We start from the raw sequence: 20,753 nt of genomic DNA, 5'->3' as shown, positions 1-20,753 counted from the left end.
AATAAATGAGTGAGTCACGACCAAAGAAAGAAAAACAGCTGACAAGTACAAAAAATTATATCCCAGTTTTACTTATAAGACATATTAAAAAAGTGTACATTCATACATTACAAAGCTCTAACGTCCTCATATCATACTGAGATTGTGCTGCAGCTAAACTGATTATTCAGTGACCAAAGGCACACAAGGAGGAAATGTAATCAGCTGTAAAAATGGCTTATGTTTGCAGTTTTAGTGCAGTCCTGTAACATGCTCTCACAGGTCTCAGAGCTGTTTGCTGTCTGAACAGGTACCAGAAATTAAAAAAAAAACAACATTAATAGATCCAGTCATTGGTATATTTCAAAAATAATTATAGTTTGTTATTATAATTTGATTCTGAATCAAAAACATGAAATGTTCTTTCAAAATTATAGTGAAATTATGGTTTGAAATAATGAGATGTTTTTTTAAATGAATGAGACACATTTATAAAGTGCTAAAGAAAACAAATATATAAAAAGTTAAAGATTTGAGATATGGAGTCAAAAGTTTAAGATGATTTTGATCAGGACTGTCAAACATAAGGCCTAGGGGGCAAAATCTGCCCAGCAAAGACTCCAATCCAACCCGCTGGACAGCTTTGGAAAATGTTAAGGAGGTCATAAAATTATGACTTTTAACTGCATTTTATTACGTTTTGAGCATCTCTTCCTACTATTCCTAACACATGTTCCTTCATTTTACACCAAGGTAATAGATTCATTAAATAAAATAAATTAAATAATTAAATGACTTAAATGAAGATCAAAGTCGATTGTGCATGGCCATCAGGTACAATGAGCTCAACATCCCTGCTTTAGATGCTTACATACTTGGGGGGTTGGTTTGTTAAAAACAAGGTATAGGCCATTACACAGTAAATCCATTTTACCTGTTCCTCTGTTGAGCTTATGAAAGGTGCCACCAGCACATAGCCGGTTATCATGATTGTGCACTTCTGCAGTTGATGACAACAGAACAAGATAGTGGAGGCCCACGGTAAACAAGCAGGTCACTCAAGTGTAAGTCAGCCATCTGTGTCCAGCATGGGCTCATCTACTGCTGTTTTTCACCCAGAGAGGAGCTCTCTGCTTCCAGACCTACTCTCCTCAAAGACTCTGTGTACTTTCTCTTTCCTATGTTGACAATGTCCTCGATCTCTTCGGCCAGGTCTCTCCTGCCGCTCTCGATCATAGCAGCCACCAGCCGAGATACTGCCCCGGGTGCTTCGTTCTTCTGCGCCCGGGCCCAGTGAAACAGCATGTCCAGGACCAAGGCACCCAGATTGTCCCTGGTAGCGAAGGAAAACACACCACTGAAATATATGTTCAAATCCCACAGTAAACTCTCTAATCTCCTACTGTTATACCTGTTATATCTAACGCACATTAGTATTAAAATGTGAATAGATTCGTACATTAAAATCCTACACACAAATGCAAAAACACACACACACGCACACACACATACATATACATAATGCGTTTTTCTTCCACCTCCAGGATGAATCAATAGAGGGTTTCTGAACACGAGGAGAAGGGGGAGGGCCAGATGAGCATCAGCCTGTGTGTAATCTCCTGCAGTGTCCCAGATGGCTTCGTGATGGCAGTGCAGATTAAAACAATCAAAATTCACTAGCATGTCTCTCCCACTCCGGGAATTTTCCTCCTGTTACATACATCTCACGCCATCTTGTTCCTGGCAAAGCTTTGACTGTGCCATGATGTGTGATCACTCACTCAACAAATGTACTTTCCTCCTTTTCTTTTTTTTACCTCTCTCTTGGCTAAAAATGTAAATGACTTAGTTTGACATATTTATTTTTTATATGGCACCCATTACCAAATTATTCATATATTATTAACAAGAATTTGAGATAGATAGATAGATAGATAGATAGATAGATAGATAGATAGATAGATAGATAGATAGATAGATAGATAGATAGATAGATAGATAGATAGATAGATAGATAGATAGATAGATAGATAGATAGATAGATAGATAGATAGATAGATAGAGTGAGTAATGTTTTCACACACACTTCTTTTGCATAGAAAACTATCCACTCAGAACACATCACAGAGATTTCAGAATGAGGTTGCTTGGGTAACCCTCTAGTGAATTTCCTACTCTGTCATTCAGGGGTATTTTTGAGCACCACTGATTATCACTTCATTCACTCACCTAAAAGTTGAGAGTAGTTACTGACTTATTTGGAGGTTCATAAAACATAAAAAAATGTATTTGACATTACTGATTTAAAATCAACACCTTCAAGCTCGACTGAAATGTGCAGCTTCCACGTGGAAAAGCCAAATGTCTTCACTTAAGTAATTCTAAGTGAACATGATTGTTCAGTCCTACCTGTTCTTGTACTGGATGCGTTCCAGTTCTTGATAGCTCAAGCCCAGATTGAGGCCAATAACACGCCAGTCTTGTGCTATCTGAAGAGAGATGGACAGCAGGTTGGCTTCTGTCAGGTAGCCACTCTCAGGGTCACCCAGGTTCAGAGGAGGATACTCGACCTCCTCCATGATGAAAGTGTTCTCTGAGTTTAGAGCCTACAAGAACAATAAAGAAAGTGGTCCCTTTAGAGCATAGGGAGAAAGCCTCCTCTGAAATAATGCTTAGAAAACGTTTTTCTGTACTAACAAGAGTCTAGTTTAGAAACTAATAATAATGTATATAGACAGAACATTTTACATGCAATAACATCTTTTAAGATAAGAATAAAATAGGATCCATCTCTTCAACTGACAGGAAGTCTTAGAGGTAAAGTTGTAAGCCACTGGCTGTCGAGTCCTTTCCTCTTTCTGGCTACTTCCTCTGGCAGGTTGCTGGGAATCTCCCCTCTATAAAAGGACACCTGTAACAGAGGTGCAGAGCATATTATCAGTGTTGTCCAAAACCTGTTTAACCATAAAACACAGAAAGCACATTTACCTTTTTAAATGTGATTCATTATAATCAACAAGAACATTTATTAGGAATTAATCTCCTTTAGACACAAACTCCATTGGGCAAGAAGTATTATATATCAGGCCCTGAGAACAGTTTTATGTTGTTGGTCGCTCTGTGGTTCCTTGGAAAAACAGGCTGGATTACACTGTTTCCAGTTTAGAATAACAATTCCTTTAAATTGATAGCCCAGGGTCCACGGTTTATTGAGTTAAACCAAAATTGCCCTCAAATAATGGAGCAAGCACACCGCAGGGCAGCGAGGAAGAGTTTCTTTATTGCCACGCCGAAACTGATGCGATTCTTTATTATCATTGTGAAGTGGGTGAAGTGTGTAATTCTCTGTCTAACACGCTTGCAGTTCCAGACTGATGTTCGTTGGGTTGCCAGTAAAGATTGAGTAGGGTACTACGGCATTCCCATGTGAGCTCCACAGAGTAAAGCTGACGAGGACAGATCTTTGTCAATAAACCAGTTCTCCACATAGATGCCTCTGTTAAAAATGTTCTCTTATTCACCATGCGAGGAGCACAAGTCTTCTCCTTGGATATCTTACTCATAACAGACATTATCCAGACATATACAAGCACACAGGAAGCACCAGTGAGTTTACTAGAAGGAACTAAAACAGAAGGCTTTTTCCTTTTTATTCCCCTTTCCATAAAAACTGCACTACATCCATTAGGAAATAATGGGAGAGAGACCACCAATATCTAATATTCTAATGGTGAGCAATTGCAACAGAGAATTTCATTAGTTTTCAATCAACTGTTTTAGGTATCCTAGGAAGGTACAAGCTGTAAAAGAACCATTTTTAAAGAAAGTGTAGTCTTCTGACAAATCTCAGCTGTCAGGCTTAAAATTTGGATTTATAGGTCCACCTAAATAGGTACCTGGCACAAAGGACACACAGATAGATATCAGTGAAGCAAATCAGGCACACCTCACCTCCCACACACATTTGGGGATAACTACTTTCTTGCTATCTTTGGCTTCATGTTGCTCTAAAGAAAACATGTGAAAAGAGATTTATTATCTCTGAACTAAGCCATGGGACATCTGAGAAGTACTGAGAAGATGATATATGCCTCAAGAGAATGTGTATCTTTTTTAGTATTTACTTTACCTTCGTCTCCCCAAAGGTAAGGTCATTCAGCTGTCTACTTTTAACAGAGTGGGGTCTTCTGAGGCCATTCATAGAGAAATTATATCAATTCCCATGTGCTTCCACACATTTTTTTAAACCAACAGATTTAAAGGTATGTGGGGTCTATGTATGTAATGTTGTGCTATCTTAAAAATCCATACCTCACATTAAGTGTTCAGCTTTTGCTATAGACTAAAACTCTTGACCACAAGTTTTGATTCAATTCTGAGCTACCAGGACTGGACCTGCAGTGTTTTGAAAGGTGCAACTAATATTTTTTTCCAGCTCCAATGTAGCATACAGGAAAATGATGAGCTAAAATACAATAAAAAGAAACCACAGGACTGAATCAACACCACTAAGACAGGATCACAAAAATCACAGCAGTAAATATTATAGAATTGTTTTAACCTGTAAAATAGTGTAGGTCACATCTGGTCCCATCATGTAGAAATTGCTGCACAAGCATGTTAAAGGATAAAGTGCATGATGGCACTTTCACAGATGTGACCTTCAAGCTCATTTATACTGTGAAAAGTCCGTTTTTTTCTTATATACCATATTTGCATGCAAGCCTGTGAGTTAAAAAAAATGTGCTTTCCTAGTTAAATATAAAGCAGACAGTGTGTGCATGGTGGTGGTGGTGGTGGGGGGGTGGGGGTCTATGACTTACCTGCCCCCTCACTGGTCCCTTCTGACCCTGTGCTGAACAGATATAAACTTCCTTCAGATTCTTCAGGCTGGAGTAAAACTCGAAACAGAGTCTTCCCCCCACACAGTCTGGTCTATCTGGAAAAAAACAGGGAAATATCAGTGTGAGACAAAAAGTTATGTCAGGCCAATCATTACACAACCGCACATCATAAGACCTCGGAAGAAAAGACAAACAAGCTAAAGTCCTTCTCCTGGCATTGATTAAATCCTTAAAAGAATCATCTGTATAGGTTTAAACACATATTTAATTTTTGTCCAAGAAGATAATTGATTCTCCTTTAAAATGACCTTTGTCCTGTTTATCGTGTGCAAATCTAGTAGTTAATTTTCAAATCGCGATTTCCAAAACACAGCGACATTGTATTCCTGGGGAAAAGTAACCTTTAAGTTAATGAAAATGTCATCACAAACAAAACATTTAAAAAGGTTTAGCGCTTTGGTGGTAAAAAATTTTTTACAGCAACAAAATAGGTTGTGTTATTTTGAGCCATGTTTTAACTGTTCCTCTTCTCCCCTTCTTTGCTCCTATGTGTCTGTTTCACTGTGACAAGCAGGGAGGGGAGCAGAGGAGAAGAATAAATGCACACAGAAGGTGAAACAGTGAACAGAGGACCTAACCCAAGCCCAAAACAAACTATGAAATATTGAGTCTGAAACCATTGCAACATAGAAATGAAGCTTTTTGATCTGATTACATAGTTATCTATGAATGTGCTGCAAATATTATGTAAATTTTGGTTGTGATTCCTATATCTGGCAACTTCACCCCACACGTGCTGAAGGACGACGGGATTTCTCCCTTAGATTGGTTACCCTGGCTGACAATACAGTTCAGAGGAGAAAATGCCATAATGGTATAGTCTGCTCTGTTCACTAATGATATAAAAACACCATCCATCCATCTTCTTCCACTTATCTGTATCAGGGTTGCCAGTTAAGCTCACTGTGTGAGCAGTGGCGACCATGTGATCAGTACAGTAGATTTGATAAAAACTCCAAATCAACCTCAAACAAGTTTCTCTAAGGCTTCATACCTGTGCTGATTTCTAAGCCTCTTTCAAAGCCAGCAAAGAACTGCTCTCCTTCCAGCAGGTCACACAGGTCTGAAGGCTGGGGTCCATCATATTGTTCTGTCAAAGACTGCATTCTGCTCTCTACCTGTGCAGGAAACACCACAACCATTGCTCAGCACCTGAGCATGCAGTTTACACCAGAAACAAATCAGTTCAAAGTCATACACTACCAAGGCTATGACACCACCTACAGTGGCTGACTCTGTGCACAGTGACAACACAGGAAAAAAAAAATCACCACAAACCTTGTTAGAAGGTAAGCACTGCAGCAGAACCTGTGAAGGATCAGTTTTCCTCTGGAGGACCAGGAACTGGACTTTGAACTGTTTTAACCTCTGGTAGATCTTCCTGACCGCCCCACTGACGCAGCGCTGTGTAGTATACCAGAGCCAGTACCTGTAGTGGTACACACATTATAATCCTACACTGTAAATTACATTTCAAAAGTGCTTTATGGTGATATAGAGCTGACCCTTACCAGGAGAAATGCGTAATGTAGAAAATGGCATACAAATGGGTAACATAGAGAGAGACTTGTGCTGTGATGTCAGTCCAGGTTTGGGCAGTGGGATCTCCATGGAGCAGATGCAAACAGGACATATCAACTGTATGGCCTGCAAAGAAAGGGAGAAAAACATTAATATACACTAATTTAATGTGTTATTACACACATGTGTGAGCATCAGGAGGGCCTAATGTACCGGTGACACCAGATGGCAGGGGAATCTGAACTTTGATTGGCTGTAGAAAATGCATGCTGGGAGTCTGGGAGAGACAAAGCAGGGGGCTGACTCTGGCCTGAGGATCACCGCACAGCGCCTGCACGTCTGACATAGACACCTGCAACACCTGCAAATCAGGAAACACCAAAGTCTTGCAGACCAGACAAGAACAGTGATGTCAATCATGTGTAGGTACTGCTGCTAGCTGACCTGTAAAGTGATGGTGCGAGTCTCCACTGTGGAATCCGGAGGAAAGTGAAGCTTTACTCCAGGATCAGCACTTGACACCAGTAAGCCTCCGGCTGGTGTGACAGAGCAGCTGTCCTTTACTGGGCGAGACACGGCCATAAACCAAGAAAAGTGGTTCACTGAGCAGCATGCCAGCTAAAGGTACAAAAAGAAGCCAGTTTCACCACTAATATAGTAATACTGTTTGTCCAAGACAAAAAAATAATTGTAATAATATCCATTTGCAGTAGCATGTTTTATGGGTTACCCTGGCTGGACGTCCCCCAGGGTGACTGCTATGGCTCTCACTTCCTCTCCTTAGCTCAGTGGGCAAAGTACTCCATGACTGTCCATCAAACGTCCGCACCACCACCTCCTTTCTTTTCGTCCGGTGATATGGCACACATACCTCAACAGGCTGTAAGCATTTTAGAGGTGAGATGCATTTATCTCATGCAAGTGCAAGAAAGAAACAGATAGGAAATAGCAAATATTTGATGGAAACCACTCAAGTTACTAGTCACATTCACACATTCATACAGTGCTTTATTTTGTGCATTTTAAGCCCATTATCTACCTCACATCCACACCTATGGCACCTGCTAACCTAACGTGCAAACAAACATAGAGAAATGGCCCAGGGTTTGATACATACATTCACCAGCCACTTCATTAGGTACACCTGCTCAATCCCTTACTGATATCAGAGGCCAGAGGAGAACAGCCACACTCCTTTGAGCTGATATGAAGGAAACAGTAATTCAAATATCTACTCATTACAACCAAGTATGCAGAAGAACATCTCTGAATGAACAACACATTAAACCTTGAAGCAGATGGTTAGCAGCAGTGGAAGACCACATCAGGTGCCACACCTCACAGCTAAGAACAGGAAACTGAGAATACAACTGGAAAAACATTGCCTGGTCTGATGAGTTTTTTGGGAAGTCTTTTCTTGGTAAACTTTGGGCATCTTACTACCAAGTAAGCATCATTTGAACACCACAGCCTACATAAGTCTTACTGCTGACTAATCTCTTTATGAACACAGTGTACCAATTTTCTGATTCCTGCTTCCAGCAACTGGTTTCTTGGATATGACAAAGAACTCACTGTACTCAAATGGCCTCCACAGTCACCAGATCTAAATCCAGTAGAGCATCTTTAGGATGTGGTGGAGCGGGAGATTCGAATCATCGATGTGCAGCCAACAAATCTGCAGCAACTGTGTGATGCTATTGTGTCAATTTGTACCAAAATGTATAACACTGTGCTGAATGTATGCCATGAAGAATTAAGGCAGGGGGTCAAACCTGGTACTAACAAGGTGAAACGAATAAAGTGGCTGATGACTGTATAACTAATATTACAAAAGAACTAGGTTGGTCATGTTTACCCGAGTGCGTAAATAACTAAGGTTCTAAACAAATATGTAAACAGAGGTAAAGTTCGGTTTCTCCACAGCCGCAAATCACAAACTACCAAATCATGATAACTAAATAGTTATGGAGTGTTCCTATACGCTTTAAAATACCTTTAAAAATGTGACTCCATGAGGACGAAGTTCCAGCAGATGACTAAGAAGGATCTCATGCTCCTCCAGCTGTACCCACTTTCGCTGTGGCCTCTTCTCGGCCCAGGCCAGTTTTGTGGCTGTCACTATGCATCCTGGGGGGAACACCAGCTCAGCCCCCCCTGGGAGGAACACGTGACACCCGGCAGACGAAATGCAGAAACTAAAGAGCAAAAGGAGCATCAAACCTTTTTTTTTTTAAAATATAGCTTGTATCAATTTAACTAACGGTATTATTTCAAAGAATGAGAAAATATGAGCCTGCTATGAGTGACACTGTACCTGTGCTGATTAAACCCAATGTGCAGTTCTGGGAGTTTTGTTTCTGCTTCATCTGGTGAGAATAAAACACAGTTAATATGCTAAAAACAAAGTTCAGCACTGCATGTTCAGGATCAAAATACATTGAGCTCTAATCGATTTTAAGCTCCTGTTTTTCTCTGTTCACCAGGTGTAGGAGAGAGAGGAGGAGGAGTTGGAGGTCGTCCCAGGGGATTGTCACGAACGTCTATTTTAAGCAGAGGCAGTTTGTTCAGACAGAGTGGGATCAGACGGAGGTCATTGCTGTAGATGACAAGTTCCCTGAGTGAAAGGAGAGAACCTGGGCAACAAAAAAAAGACAATGTTACTCTTTTTGAATTGCTCCGGAACCAATTTATCTTACATTAAGTGATTTTTCACTAGACACACCCACTCACCCATATGCCCTTACCCATGCTCTCTGGTAGCTGCTTTAGCTTGTTCTGGGACAATTCCAGCTTAACAAGCTCCTCCAGTGAACCAATTTCGTCAGGTAGCTCCTGGAGGAGGTTATTTGACACATCCAGAGTCTGTAGTGCTTTCAGTTGACCCAGACCCGGGGGGAGAGACACCAGCTCATTCCCCAGGAGGGAGAGGTAGGTGAGGGAGGAAAGCTGGCTTATATCAGAGGGCAAAGCCGAGAGGTGGTTGTGACAGAGGAGCAACGAGGACAACATGGAAAGGCTAAGCAGACAGGATGGTAAACAGGAGAGCTGGTTGAAGGAGAGATCCAGGTGCACCAGATGGGAAAGTAAGGAAACAGATGCTGGTAAGGTGGTGAGGAGGCCAGGCAGGGGGTCACCCCTTGAGTCATGTAAACAGTGTCCTTTAGTTAGAAAGAAAAATGCAATTAGAGCAAAAGAAAAAGACAGAGAATCACAGAAGAATTATCATTCTATGACACAGTATTACATAGTTTAACTTAACTAAAGGCAACAACTAAAATGCAATGAAACAAGTATGGTGACAAGCAGATGACACTGAAATAAATTTATGAAAAAAGTACCCCGAATAGCCAGTGATCGTAGCTTTGTCAGATGGGACAGGACATCCAGTGCACCATCCAGCCCTGCTTTTTCCTCAGAGCCCAGCCTCAGGTACTGAAGGCCCTTCAGCTGCCCCGGGATGGACTCCCAAAGGAGGGGCAATGCAGCTGCACCTCCCCGGTACACATCCAGGGTCAATCTTGTATCAGTCAACACAGCTGAAAGCTCCACGGAAGGAGGCAAGGGTGGAGACAAGGACAAGGGAGAAGAAGATGAGGAGGAAAAGTCGGTGTGACGGCTGGAGGAGTATGAGCAGGAGGGAAGGGTGGATATGGAGGGAGCACAGGTATCCATAAGGCTGATGGGAGACACAGAGGGGGGATCAACAACATCTCCCTGCTCTCCAAACATAGTGGGGCCAGCCATCCTCTCCTGTTCCTGATTCAAAAGTCCCCAGATTCCGTGGGCCAAAATTTCTGCAACTCCACCTGAAAGGCTGCATGCAGGTGTAACCTCCACCTCTCCGTCTTCCGTGCTGGCTGCATGGCATCCACAATCTTCATCGGGAGGCGCGTCGTCTTCGCTGCCTCTGTCCATTGAACACACAGTCTGTTAGCTGACTTGCCCCTCGCCCAGTACTTTCCTGAGAATTTCTCCCCGCATAACATTTGTTATGTTCAGGTCATGTCATTACACCCAGACGGAGCTAAGAGGCTCCCATGAGAAGGGACGAACGGTTTATGTGTGGCACAAGTTCTGAATTAGTTTAATCTAACCACTACGAAGCTAAACGTTATTAGTTATGGCCATAGCTATAATTAAGAACAAAAATGCTAATTAAAAAATATCCGCTCACTACGGTGGAGCTCTTAGTATTCGCTTTAATTAACCAGAGCTGTGTACGACTTAATGCAACGTTATTAGATTACTAACGTGTAACAAAGGAGTCTGGTTTCTTAACTCTTTATCGCTACTTCCGGAAACCAGATTGTTTTTTAAAAAGAGGGCTCTGCGTCACTGTTTTTCGTTTGTTTTGTTCACAAGATCTGGCGACGGAAGATAGGAGGAGTCAAATCGACATTTTCCGTTTAATTCTAGAAGCCCGCCCCTTCGGTAGCTCTTGTGTATCACAACGAGCGCCTTGATGGTGGCGCCGCCAAAGTTTCAGCAGAGAGCGGGACTGTCGTTTTAGCAACGTGTGCAGTGATGTTAGTCCCCCTTTGTCCATCGGGCGGCGCTGTTGAGATCATTTTATTGCTGTAGGCTATAATGTGATGATGTATGTATGTATGTTTATGTTTATGTTTATGTTTATGTCCACCCATAAACATTATTTTCAGATGTTTCATGCTATGAACAATTTTAAACGCGAACGTAATGATACGATTAATGAAATAATTGTAAAATTATTTTTTTAAATTGGTAAAATTACCAGTGACTGTGGAGGTAATTTGAGTACAGTGAACTCATTGTCATGTTTAAGAAACCAGTTTGAGATGATTTGAGCTTTGTGGCATGGTGTGTTATCCTGCTGAAAGATTCCATCAGCAGGCTGTGGTGTTTAAATGATGCTCAGTTGGTAGTAAGGAGCCCAAAGTGTCCTAAGACAAAATCCCATACAACTTTACACCACCACTAGCCTGAATCTTTGATACCTCCAATGGATCCAAGCGTTCTTGTATTTTTCAGAGATGCTCGTATATATACCTTAGCTTAAGTATTTGAGCTATTTTTGCCTTCATATCAGATCAAAGTGGTATGGCCATTCTTTCTTGACCTCTGGTATCAAAATGACATTTTCACCCAGATCACTGGATATTTTCTTATTTTCAGACTATTCTCTGTAAGCCCCAGGATGGCCTGTGGAAAAAACCCAGCAGATCAACAGTTTCTGAATTACTCAGGCATGCCTGTCTGGCCCCAACAACCGTGCGCTTTTGAAGTTATTTAAATCACCTTTATTCCTAATTCTCATGCTTGGTTTGAAGAGCACGTTGTCTTGACCATGTATACATGCCTAATGCATTGAGTTCCTGATTTAATATTTGCATTAACTTACAGTTAACATATTCATATAAATTATACACATACCAAAATTGTTACTTTTAACTTACTGACAAATGTTACTTAAAAGTAATATTTTCAGTCTGCAGTTATTCTGGCATACACAAAACAGCCATAACATATGATATTTAATATATATGTATGTTTATAAATAAATATTTTTTTTTATATAGAAAATAGCTCTAGAAGACCTTTAGCTTCTATACTGTCATCATTCGTCCTCAAACGTGCTACTTGTTTTTAACTGTGTTGTCCATTTGTTCAGTGATAAGTCCAGAAATCAATATGTCGATGAGGAAATTATGTCAAAAGGTCATAGTGGAAAATTTGCTTTAAAGTGTAAAAGTATTTGTTTGACTAAGATAAATTATGCCGAAGGTCAAAGGTGGTAGAGTCAGAGTGAGCAGAACATAATGCTCGGTCAGAAAAAAGTGTCACCTCCTGTATTCTTTTGTTGTTGTTTTTTAGTGGCTTTCTTATGGAAGAAATATGGTGTCCCGAACAGAATCTGAATCAGTTCCCACAGCAGTGACTATTTGCAATCTATTTCTGTGAAGTGTTGCAGAAAAACATTTCAGTGTTATTGCTGGGTGTACTTCAGGCGCAAGAGATTTGGGACTTCATTACTGTATGTTGCGAAACCCTACTACCATTTCAACTTGTACCAATGTTTACTATTTTGTGGCGATACGCGCGGGAGGTATGTGTGTGTGTGTGTGTGTGTGTGTGTGTGTGTGTGTGTGTGTGTGTATGGGTGGTGGTGGTGGTGGTGAGGGGGGGGGGGGGGGGGGGATAATCTGGTTTATTTTGCCAATATTGCATAACAGGAAATCAATACACCTTCCGAGCGATAACACCAATCGTTGAAGAAAATCCTCATAGTTGTCAGGACATGTTTTCCTGACAACGAAAAAACATAAACAGATAGACAAATATAGAAAGGACAAAACAAAACGCCTTGCTCCGTCTGGGGACGAACTTTTGACAGCTGTCAGAGAAGACGCGTGTGACCGCTCTGTGACTTTCCGGGTGTTTCAACAACGCAGAGTGTGATTGGTCGCTTTAGTATCTTTCTCGATTGTGATTGGTGAACTAGAATTTGCGGTGTCGTTGATGATTGGCCAGCCGGGTTCGCTCTACGCCCTCCTCACGCCAGTACTTCATGAAATCACAACAAGTCCCCGTGGTCTACTGCGTCGGTATATTAACCAGTCCAGGGCTGCTTGTAATTACAGCTTTCTTACTTTTTACCGTGAAGGCATTTTTAAACAGTCTGACTGTTTCGGCGCTACCTGCAACGGAAAATCTGACTTAGGCTTAACCAAAACAGGAGACCGACATTAAGTTATGAACAGGCTCTAGAAGCAGACTGTTAGCAAGTTTTTATAAGTTGGTATCTGCGTAAACTCAGTCGTATCGTGTTCCAGCGACCTTAGCCCCACTGGAGTCCACAGCTGTGGACCGCCCTGGCAGGATGTTTCCACTGGACTCCCCGTGGAACATCTCTTTCGCCGGCTGCGGCTTCCTTGGTATCTACCACATTGGCGTGGCTAGCTGCCTGCAGGAGCAGGCTCCCTTTCTGGTCCAGAACGCCCGGCACATATACGGTGCATCTGCTGGAGCTCTCACCGCCACTGCTCTGGTCACTGGAGTATGTCTCGGCAAGTATCTTTTGGGTCTTAGATTACTAAGCTCGAGTACTATGTAGGAGTTATTGCATGTAACTATGCGTTATAGCTTGAAATGAGCGGGATAAGAAAATGATGTAGCATGAAATTGAAACAGAGTGGCATTGAGGCCATCCTCACGCTCATCAGCTCAGTGGTGCAACTCAAAAGTGATAACCATCTTCTGAGGAAGAGAGGATGTTTTGTAACAGGATTGTCATCAATCTTCTAATTCTTGCTTTAAATGTATCGCCTGTTACCCGAGCAAGTCCCCTTATCTGATGCTGTGCATGTAAAAACCGATTGTGAATGTATTTGTGTCTATTTTGTTGTATACTACACGACCTTCCCAAGTACTATGAATGTAATATTGGAGTATTGCTAAAATTTGGCATGCTTTTAATTATATATATATTAAAAGCATATATATATATATATATATATATATATATATATATATATATATATATATATATATATATATGTGTGTGTGTGTGTGTGTGTGTGTGTGTGTGTGTGTGTGTGTGTGTGTGTGTTACACTGATGTCCATTAACCTGTCTCGCTGCAACAAAAGCACCAAAACTTTCTGTCATAAAGTGCACAACAGTTCCCAGACGCCAATGTCTGTTTCCCTGTTTCACAGGAGAGGCTGGTGCAAGCATCATTGAGGTTGCCAAAGACGCGAGAAAGCGGTTCCTCGGGCCGATGCATCCTTCCTTTAACCTGGTGAAGATCGTGCGACACATGCTGCGACGCACTCTGCCAGCTGATTGCCACCATCGAGCCAGTGGGAGGCTGGGAATCTCTCTCACCCGAGTTACAGATGGAGAAAACGTCCTGGTGACCCAGTTCAACAACAAGGAGGAAGTGGTGCAGGTATGCAGTGTTAATACTTTGATCAGCAGGCTTGCTGCAACATAATATTCATCTCCACTGCAGCTCCTTTGTTATTGAGGCAAAACAAATGATATGCAGATGCTACATTGGACTATGACACACAATGTTTTCACCATTTTCTGATATGTTGTGCTTGAATTGTTGTGTAGGTTGTTATATTGTAATAATAAAAGTTACAAGCTGCAGCCCTAGTTTTTAAAAAAAAAATTCAGTTAATGTTATTATAAAATATCCTTTAAGACCAGAAAAACAATAATAATAATTTCTGATATCACAGCGTTTATGTGCTGAGAGTATTATTTAGCTGCAGTCTGCTTGATTTGATTTAAATCAATCAGAAAATCTCCAGCAGTCAAAGAACTGTATTTCCTTTTACAATTATTAATCAGACGTTGTTTCTTATTATTTCTTTTCCAAATCAGGCGTGTGTCTGCAGTGCCTACATCCCAGTGTACTGTGGCATCATTCCTCCCACACTGCAAGGAGTAGTAAGTAAATGTACTCTTATCTGGCACCTGTGCACCTTTCTTTTAATCTCATGTTCCTGCTTTTGGAATATTTAATTAAATCTTTCCCTAAGAAGATATTAAATGTTGGAATATAGAAGCACAGCATGTTTAAAACATGTCATGGCGAGTCCGTTTTGCTGCTTTGCTTGAATTACACATCGTGTTTCCTTCTATTGTGCTTTGCTGTGACTTTTGGCAGTTTTTCTTCTTTCTGTAAGTGCTCCTGTCAGGGGCCTCCCTTCCCTGAGAATGTGTTTGCTCTGAATGGCATGTGCTTGGAAACAATGATTATAAAATTCCTGCAGAGTTAGTGTTTGTCGCAGATCTCACACTAAAGGGGGAAGTTTTGCTGGCCATGTTTCTAGAACAAAGGTTTTTTTTCTGGGAAACATCATTGAGCAATACCAGCGTTCCCAACTGCTCGCCGTGGCCTTTGTGATGGTTTGTTTGGAGCTCACGTGCTCTTGTTTGTATGCAGAGCTTGTGACCAAAATTAGAGAGTAGCAGAGCCAAATATGATGGTGCAGACACAGGCTTTGAAAGTTAGTCCGTTCTAACTCTCTTAACCCTCAGTGGCTCAAGTTCAGATGGCTGATGTCATCCACATCTTATCTGTTGACACAGTGTGAAACCTCTGCCATGCCTCCACTTCAATAAAAACACAGATTAGTCAATACACGGGATTTTATGTCATTGCTATCATCATCCTGTTTAGGAAATGCTGTAAGGACACGAGTCCTTTAAAGTCAATCACGTGTTACTTTCTGTAGATTTTCTGATGGTTTTTTTTCTTTATTCGTGTAGCGATACGTTGATGGAGGAATCTCAGACAACCTCCCTCAGTACGAGCTAAAAAACACCATCACCGTGTCCCCGTTCTCAGGAGAGAGCGACATCTGCCCCCGAGACACCTCGACCAACATGCACGAGCTTCGCTTCACCAACACAAGCATCAAGTTCACTCTCAAAAACCTCTACAGAGTCTCCAGAGCACTTTTTCCTCCAGATCCAATGGTATGTAGCTTGATTACAGCCTTCCGGATCTATGCACATAGAGATACACACACAGCTGCCGACAAATTGATTGGCTCAGTGAGTGAACTCAGTGGACCTCTCTGACTCATGTGAGATAACTCTATGTGTTTGTTTTGAGTGCAGGTAATGAAGGCCATGTGTAAACAGGGATACACGGACGCGCTGCATTTTTTAAAGAGAAATGGTAAGGGTTGTTGATCTGCCAACTTACTTCAAAGCTTCTTCTGATTGGTACTGACAAGTCGAATTGATCTTTTGTCCCCTGGCTCTGAGATATGTACAAACATTATCAGCCAGATATACTATCACTGCTTGTGCTTCCGATGACTATGTGATCAAATCAATAGACTGATTTTTCCTGTGATTTGGCGTCTCTTAGCCGTTATCGTTAGTCGTTAGCTTTATGTAACTCAAAGCATGAGTTTACTAAGGTGACACTTAGCAACACAAGTATTTTAAACATTATGAACTCGTTAAGTTATTTATTTTATTAAGAAATGACTCTGACAGATGGTCCCAGATTAAATGAGTTACTCTGGTATTTTCTCTTCTTTTCAGGATTGCTTAATCTCCACCGAATTTATACAGACAGATCACTACTAACTAACAAAGAAGAAAATGAGGAAGTCAGTGAAGAGGAGGACGCAAATAAAAGTGAAGACAAAGAAAAGTCCCAGGTGGAAGAGACAGCATTGGAGGTTTATGCCTGCGCCTCTTTCGACGAGCAGATCATTGAGTACCTTCCTCCCGCTCTGCACAAAGGTAACATGATGCCGAAGGTACAGACTGAGTTGAAAAGTTGGTACACTGTGACAAAGCAAGAAATGGAACCTTTTAGTGTAAACTGAAAGCAGCATCTGCCTGGGTAGTGGATAAATATATCTAGAGATTAAAAACAATTTAAAACTCCTTTAATAATCTTTAAAATATTTGTCACTGTGAACAATAATGCAAGGACTTAATGTTTAAAATGTTAAGCAATGTTGCTTTTTTGTTCCATTTCTCCCAGTTTCAAACAAAGTTTTTAGCATCTTGCACAGTTGGTTCATATTAAAACTCTCTTTAGGAGAAATCACAGCTTGTAAGCCTTTATGTAGCCAGCTGAGTTTTTCGATCCTTGTGAAGCCTTGTAAATCTAACTAAAGTCCTGAGACCTTTGTAAACATTTTGCCTGCTACTCTTTTTCCAGAAAAGAGGCAGCAATGGCCAAGATCTTTATGTTTTTGTGACTAGACGTCTTGTGTCATATCTCAGGAATACCTGGAGTGAATTCTTTAAATTGAACTTATGGAGGAACTCTCTGTGTTTAAATGTCACTGTGACCTCACAACAAACATTTGGGTTTTTGGGGTTTTTTTGTTAATGAAGAATTCGTACAACATTTATACAAATGTCTAAAATGATAAAATTGCTAAAGGTCAAATCAGGGCAGACTTGGATATGAACTGCACCTCTAACCCATGGGTAAAGGCATAAAACTGAGAGGTGATTATTCTAGTGCCAGTTGTTTTATAAAACCCTTATCTTAGTTTAAAATTAAAAAGAGCATGGTTCATCTTTTGGAAATCAGCAAATTTTCTGCTAACTATAATAGTCACAGCACAAATTCAGAGTAAAAGTGCTCAAACCTTTACGTCACTGCAAGTCTTGTGGGAAAATAAAGTACACAATCTTCCCTGTACCGAAAAAAATCGATTTGATATGTCATAAGATAGAACTTGTGTACAGTTTCTTTGTAGTTTTGCACAGAGGAGGGTAATTCTGTCTCTCTGCCTCCCTCTGCAGCTCTGGTCGAGGCCTGCATGGAGAGGAGGAGCCTGGCGCAGTCGCTAAGCAACCTGCTTCCTGTCAGGATGGCCACAGCCATGATGCTTCCCTACACTCTCACCCTGGAGTCTGCTATGTCCTTGACTCTCAGGTGCTATAGGACTTCATTACGTCTGTCTGTTTGTACATGTAGTCCCTTTTATTGAACTAATTACCTTTAAACTGTATTTCACTTAGAGTGCATACAGTGAAAATCGATCTTAGCACCATTTTACTATTACTGCAATATTTATAGTATTATTTAAGTTGGTTCAGTCAGTTACTGCTCTTACTGTCTGGGAGCAACTGTAACCTTATAATTTCCTCAGGGATTAATAAAGTATTCTGATTTTGATTCTGGCGACTATGTCCTCTGGTGACTAATAATCGTTTGTCCCTTGTGTAGACTTTTGGAGTGGCTGCCAGATGTACAGGAAGATGTGGTGTGGATTCAAGAACAGTTATTGAAAATCCTACAGTGTTTTCTTCGCCAGACCTCCAGAAGCTTGTCCCGCAGTGTATCTGCCAGGTAGGTTTAGCCCTGCAGTTACACAAAGCTTTGACTTACTGTTTCTGCCATCCATTTATGCCACATATTTACAACGCCTGTCATTATGATGCCATGTTGATAAACCCCAAAACTGGATCTGCTTCATACAGTGAATGAACAGGGCTGAATTTCAACTGGGTTAAACCTACAGTAACTGGTTATGTGATCCTGTTGGGGGCAGCAGAAACAAGTAGCGACTAAAAATCCCTGTTCTGTCTGATAAATTGACCGTGTTGACACATCCAGCAGTTACAGAGCAACAGTATCATTTGGTTGCTGTAGCTACCTGCCGTGTAGTTCACAGAAGATGATCTACAGTGAGGTTTTAGGATCTATATGATAATTTGAAAGTGAAGCAGAGCCGCTAACTGCAGATTCCCTCTCCTCGTTCACACATCTGCATTTGATTCGTTGTCATAAAAATGTTTTTTTTTTGTATCTAAACCTGATTTAATAACACAAAATCACACAGTTACAGCTTACTCCATATTCATGCTGGTAAATACTTCTCATGAATACTAGGTTGTTCTGCCAACTGGAGCTGCACCACTACAAGTCCATCCCATCCCACTTCAGCTCCCCAAGCCTGTTTCCCACTTGGGTGAACGGGAGGAGCTCTTCAGTCCAGGATGTCTTCATGCGTCTGGAAAACTACAAGAGGCAGCTGCTTTCAGATGTGCTCTGTATCAACATGGATCTGCAAGGCTCCTTCAAAACTGGAATGATGTCACCAGATAACAGCTCTGCTACTGACCTTTCCTCTGACCTTTCCTCTGAAGGTCTCACAATGCACACAGGTTGTCTTAATCTTCCAAATGATGCTAACTCTGGAACTACCAGTAGCTGCTAAGAGTGCTGATAGAGAGAACATCAAATCAGATTTAAAGATCTGTCTTCTTCCTCATGTTAAGGTATTTTCGGCTGAAAGAAGATCTTTCTAATATGATCGTCCCCATTTTCTAATGGTTGGAAATTTTAATTGTTTCACATATTTACACTTAACTTTGTATTAAATGCCTTTGGACCAGTGCATGACACTGAACTGAGGTTTTTGCTCAACTATTGTAAGGCCATACACACATCATGATCGTATGTCTATAGAAGTGCATTTAAACTTAGCACATGTGCTCAGTCATGTACAGACTTGAATTACAGGATGTTGGAAACAAAGAATGAGCACTTGAGGTTGCACGGTTAAAATAGGTGTGTGTTTATGTTTTTGGTGGAGTGCTGACCAGTAGTTAATCAGAGTTTTCCTTCTGTATCCAGTCATGAGCTTTAAGTAACTTTTGCTACACAGAGGGCAAAACGACTGATGAACCAGTCTGTTTAGTACACGTACCTACTCCATTTATGTGATGCAAGTGTCAATGCATAGTGTGAAAGACAACACTTTATGTTTCTTGGTTCATTTTAATGGCAATGCCTTATGTATTAACAATTATTTATATGAAAAATACAAAAGTGCTTTACTTTTTCCAAATCACGTATATATTTTTTGATCATCTTGATTTATTTAGATGTAAGTTGAAGCTTTTTATAAATGACTTTAAATATTTAGCATTGAATGTTGACAGATTTGATTTGTTGCTACATGTTTAGTGCATAAATCAAAAATGTGATTTTTTTTTTTTTATGAAGTCCCATTAATCTGACTGTGCCTTTTGTTCGTAGGTTACAACCTACTTGTTAAAATTCTTCTTGCACTGTGTGCTGCATCTTTAACTGTGTGATCTACTCCCATGCTGTGCCTTAACCTTCAATGAAATAATTGCAAAATGAGTGCCAAATGATGTAAAACAAAAAAATGTTTCAGAGAAAAATATAATAATGGATACTTTATTGATCCCCATGGGGAAATTACTTGTTTTTCTCTGCATTTGACCCATTCACTCAGTGAAGCAGTGGGCAGCCCACTAAGCAGTGTGTAGGGACGGTACCTTGCTCAGGGGTACCTCAGGGTAGCCGTTAGGTGGATTCGAACCGCCGACCTTCCGATCATGGGGCGACCACTTTACCTACTGAGCTATCCCTGCCCCAGGGATGTATGTTTGTGATTGTGAAATAAAGTGATGATCAATATTTGTGTCTTCATATTCCTCTTCTCACATTAGCCTGTAAACCTGTAGCTGACAATGAAAAGAAGAAAAACGTAACACATGCCAGGCAGTGACCAAATAATGACTCAGGGATCATGGCAGACTTTGAAAAATACCGCAGTGAAATGAACAAGGACAAAATAACACAGCAGGATACAGTTGGACAGCAACTAAAAGGGTAACATAAATAGTGTCCTAACATGGACAATGCCATGTTAGGACAAAAGAAAAGCTGCCACAATTTCCCTGTTTGCTAGTAGCTATTGAGAAACTCAAGCAAATTCACTCCAACATCAGACTGTGAAGTGCTCAGAGAAACTATGAAAAACTAAGAGCTACATCTCAGACTAGACAGACCTCAGTTAGCATGTTAAATGTTTAAGTTCATGAGAGAACAATT

The 20,753-nt window shown here is 40.8% G+C and overlaps 2 protein-coding genes across 2 annotated transcripts; one reads left to right on the top strand and one right to left on the bottom strand.

Annotated features, from left to right (window-relative positions):
* Positions 1-46: 46 nt before the first annotated feature.
* Positions 47-11,060, bottom strand: pidd1 (p53-induced death domain protein 1). Its single transcript, XM_026175738.1, has 15 exons — positions 9,746-11,060; positions 9,152-9,565; positions 8,888-9,040; positions 8,722-8,773; positions 8,401-8,602; positions 7,135-7,284; positions 6,849-7,022; positions 6,618-6,765; positions 6,395-6,530; positions 6,162-6,312; positions 5,878-6,001; positions 4,803-4,918; positions 2,783-2,890; positions 2,389-2,585; positions 47-1,312 (listed from the first exon to the last, which is right to left on the bottom strand). The coding sequence occupies exons 1-15, from the start codon at positions 10,320-10,322 to the stop codon at positions 1,078-1,080; spliced, it is 2,937 nt and encodes a 978-aa protein (XP_026031523.1). The 5' UTR covers positions 10,323-11,060; the 3' UTR covers positions 47-1,077.
* A 1,566-nt stretch (positions 11,061-12,626) lies between these two features.
* pnpla2 (patatin-like phospholipase domain containing 2) lies at positions 12,627-20,097 on the top strand. Its single transcript, XM_026175737.1, has 9 exons — positions 12,627-13,450; positions 14,101-14,333; positions 14,777-14,842; positions 15,668-15,877; positions 16,022-16,082; positions 16,457-16,660; positions 17,684-17,816; positions 18,111-18,233; positions 18,777-20,097. Exons 1-9 carry the CDS (start codon positions 13,264-13,266, stop codon positions 19,102-19,104), a joined length of 1,545 nt encoding a protein of 514 aa, XP_026031522.1. The 5' UTR covers positions 12,627-13,263; the 3' UTR covers positions 19,105-20,097.
* Positions 20,098-20,753: the final 656 nt, after the last annotated feature.

This window comes from Astatotilapia calliptera, chromosome 7 (genome assembly GCF_900246225.1).
Source record: "Astatotilapia calliptera chromosome 7, fAstCal1.2, whole genome shotgun sequence".
Taxonomy (NCBI): domain Eukaryota; kingdom Metazoa; phylum Chordata; class Actinopteri; order Cichliformes; family Cichlidae; genus Astatotilapia; species Astatotilapia calliptera.
This window is presented reverse-complemented; position numbering and strand designations above follow the sequence as displayed.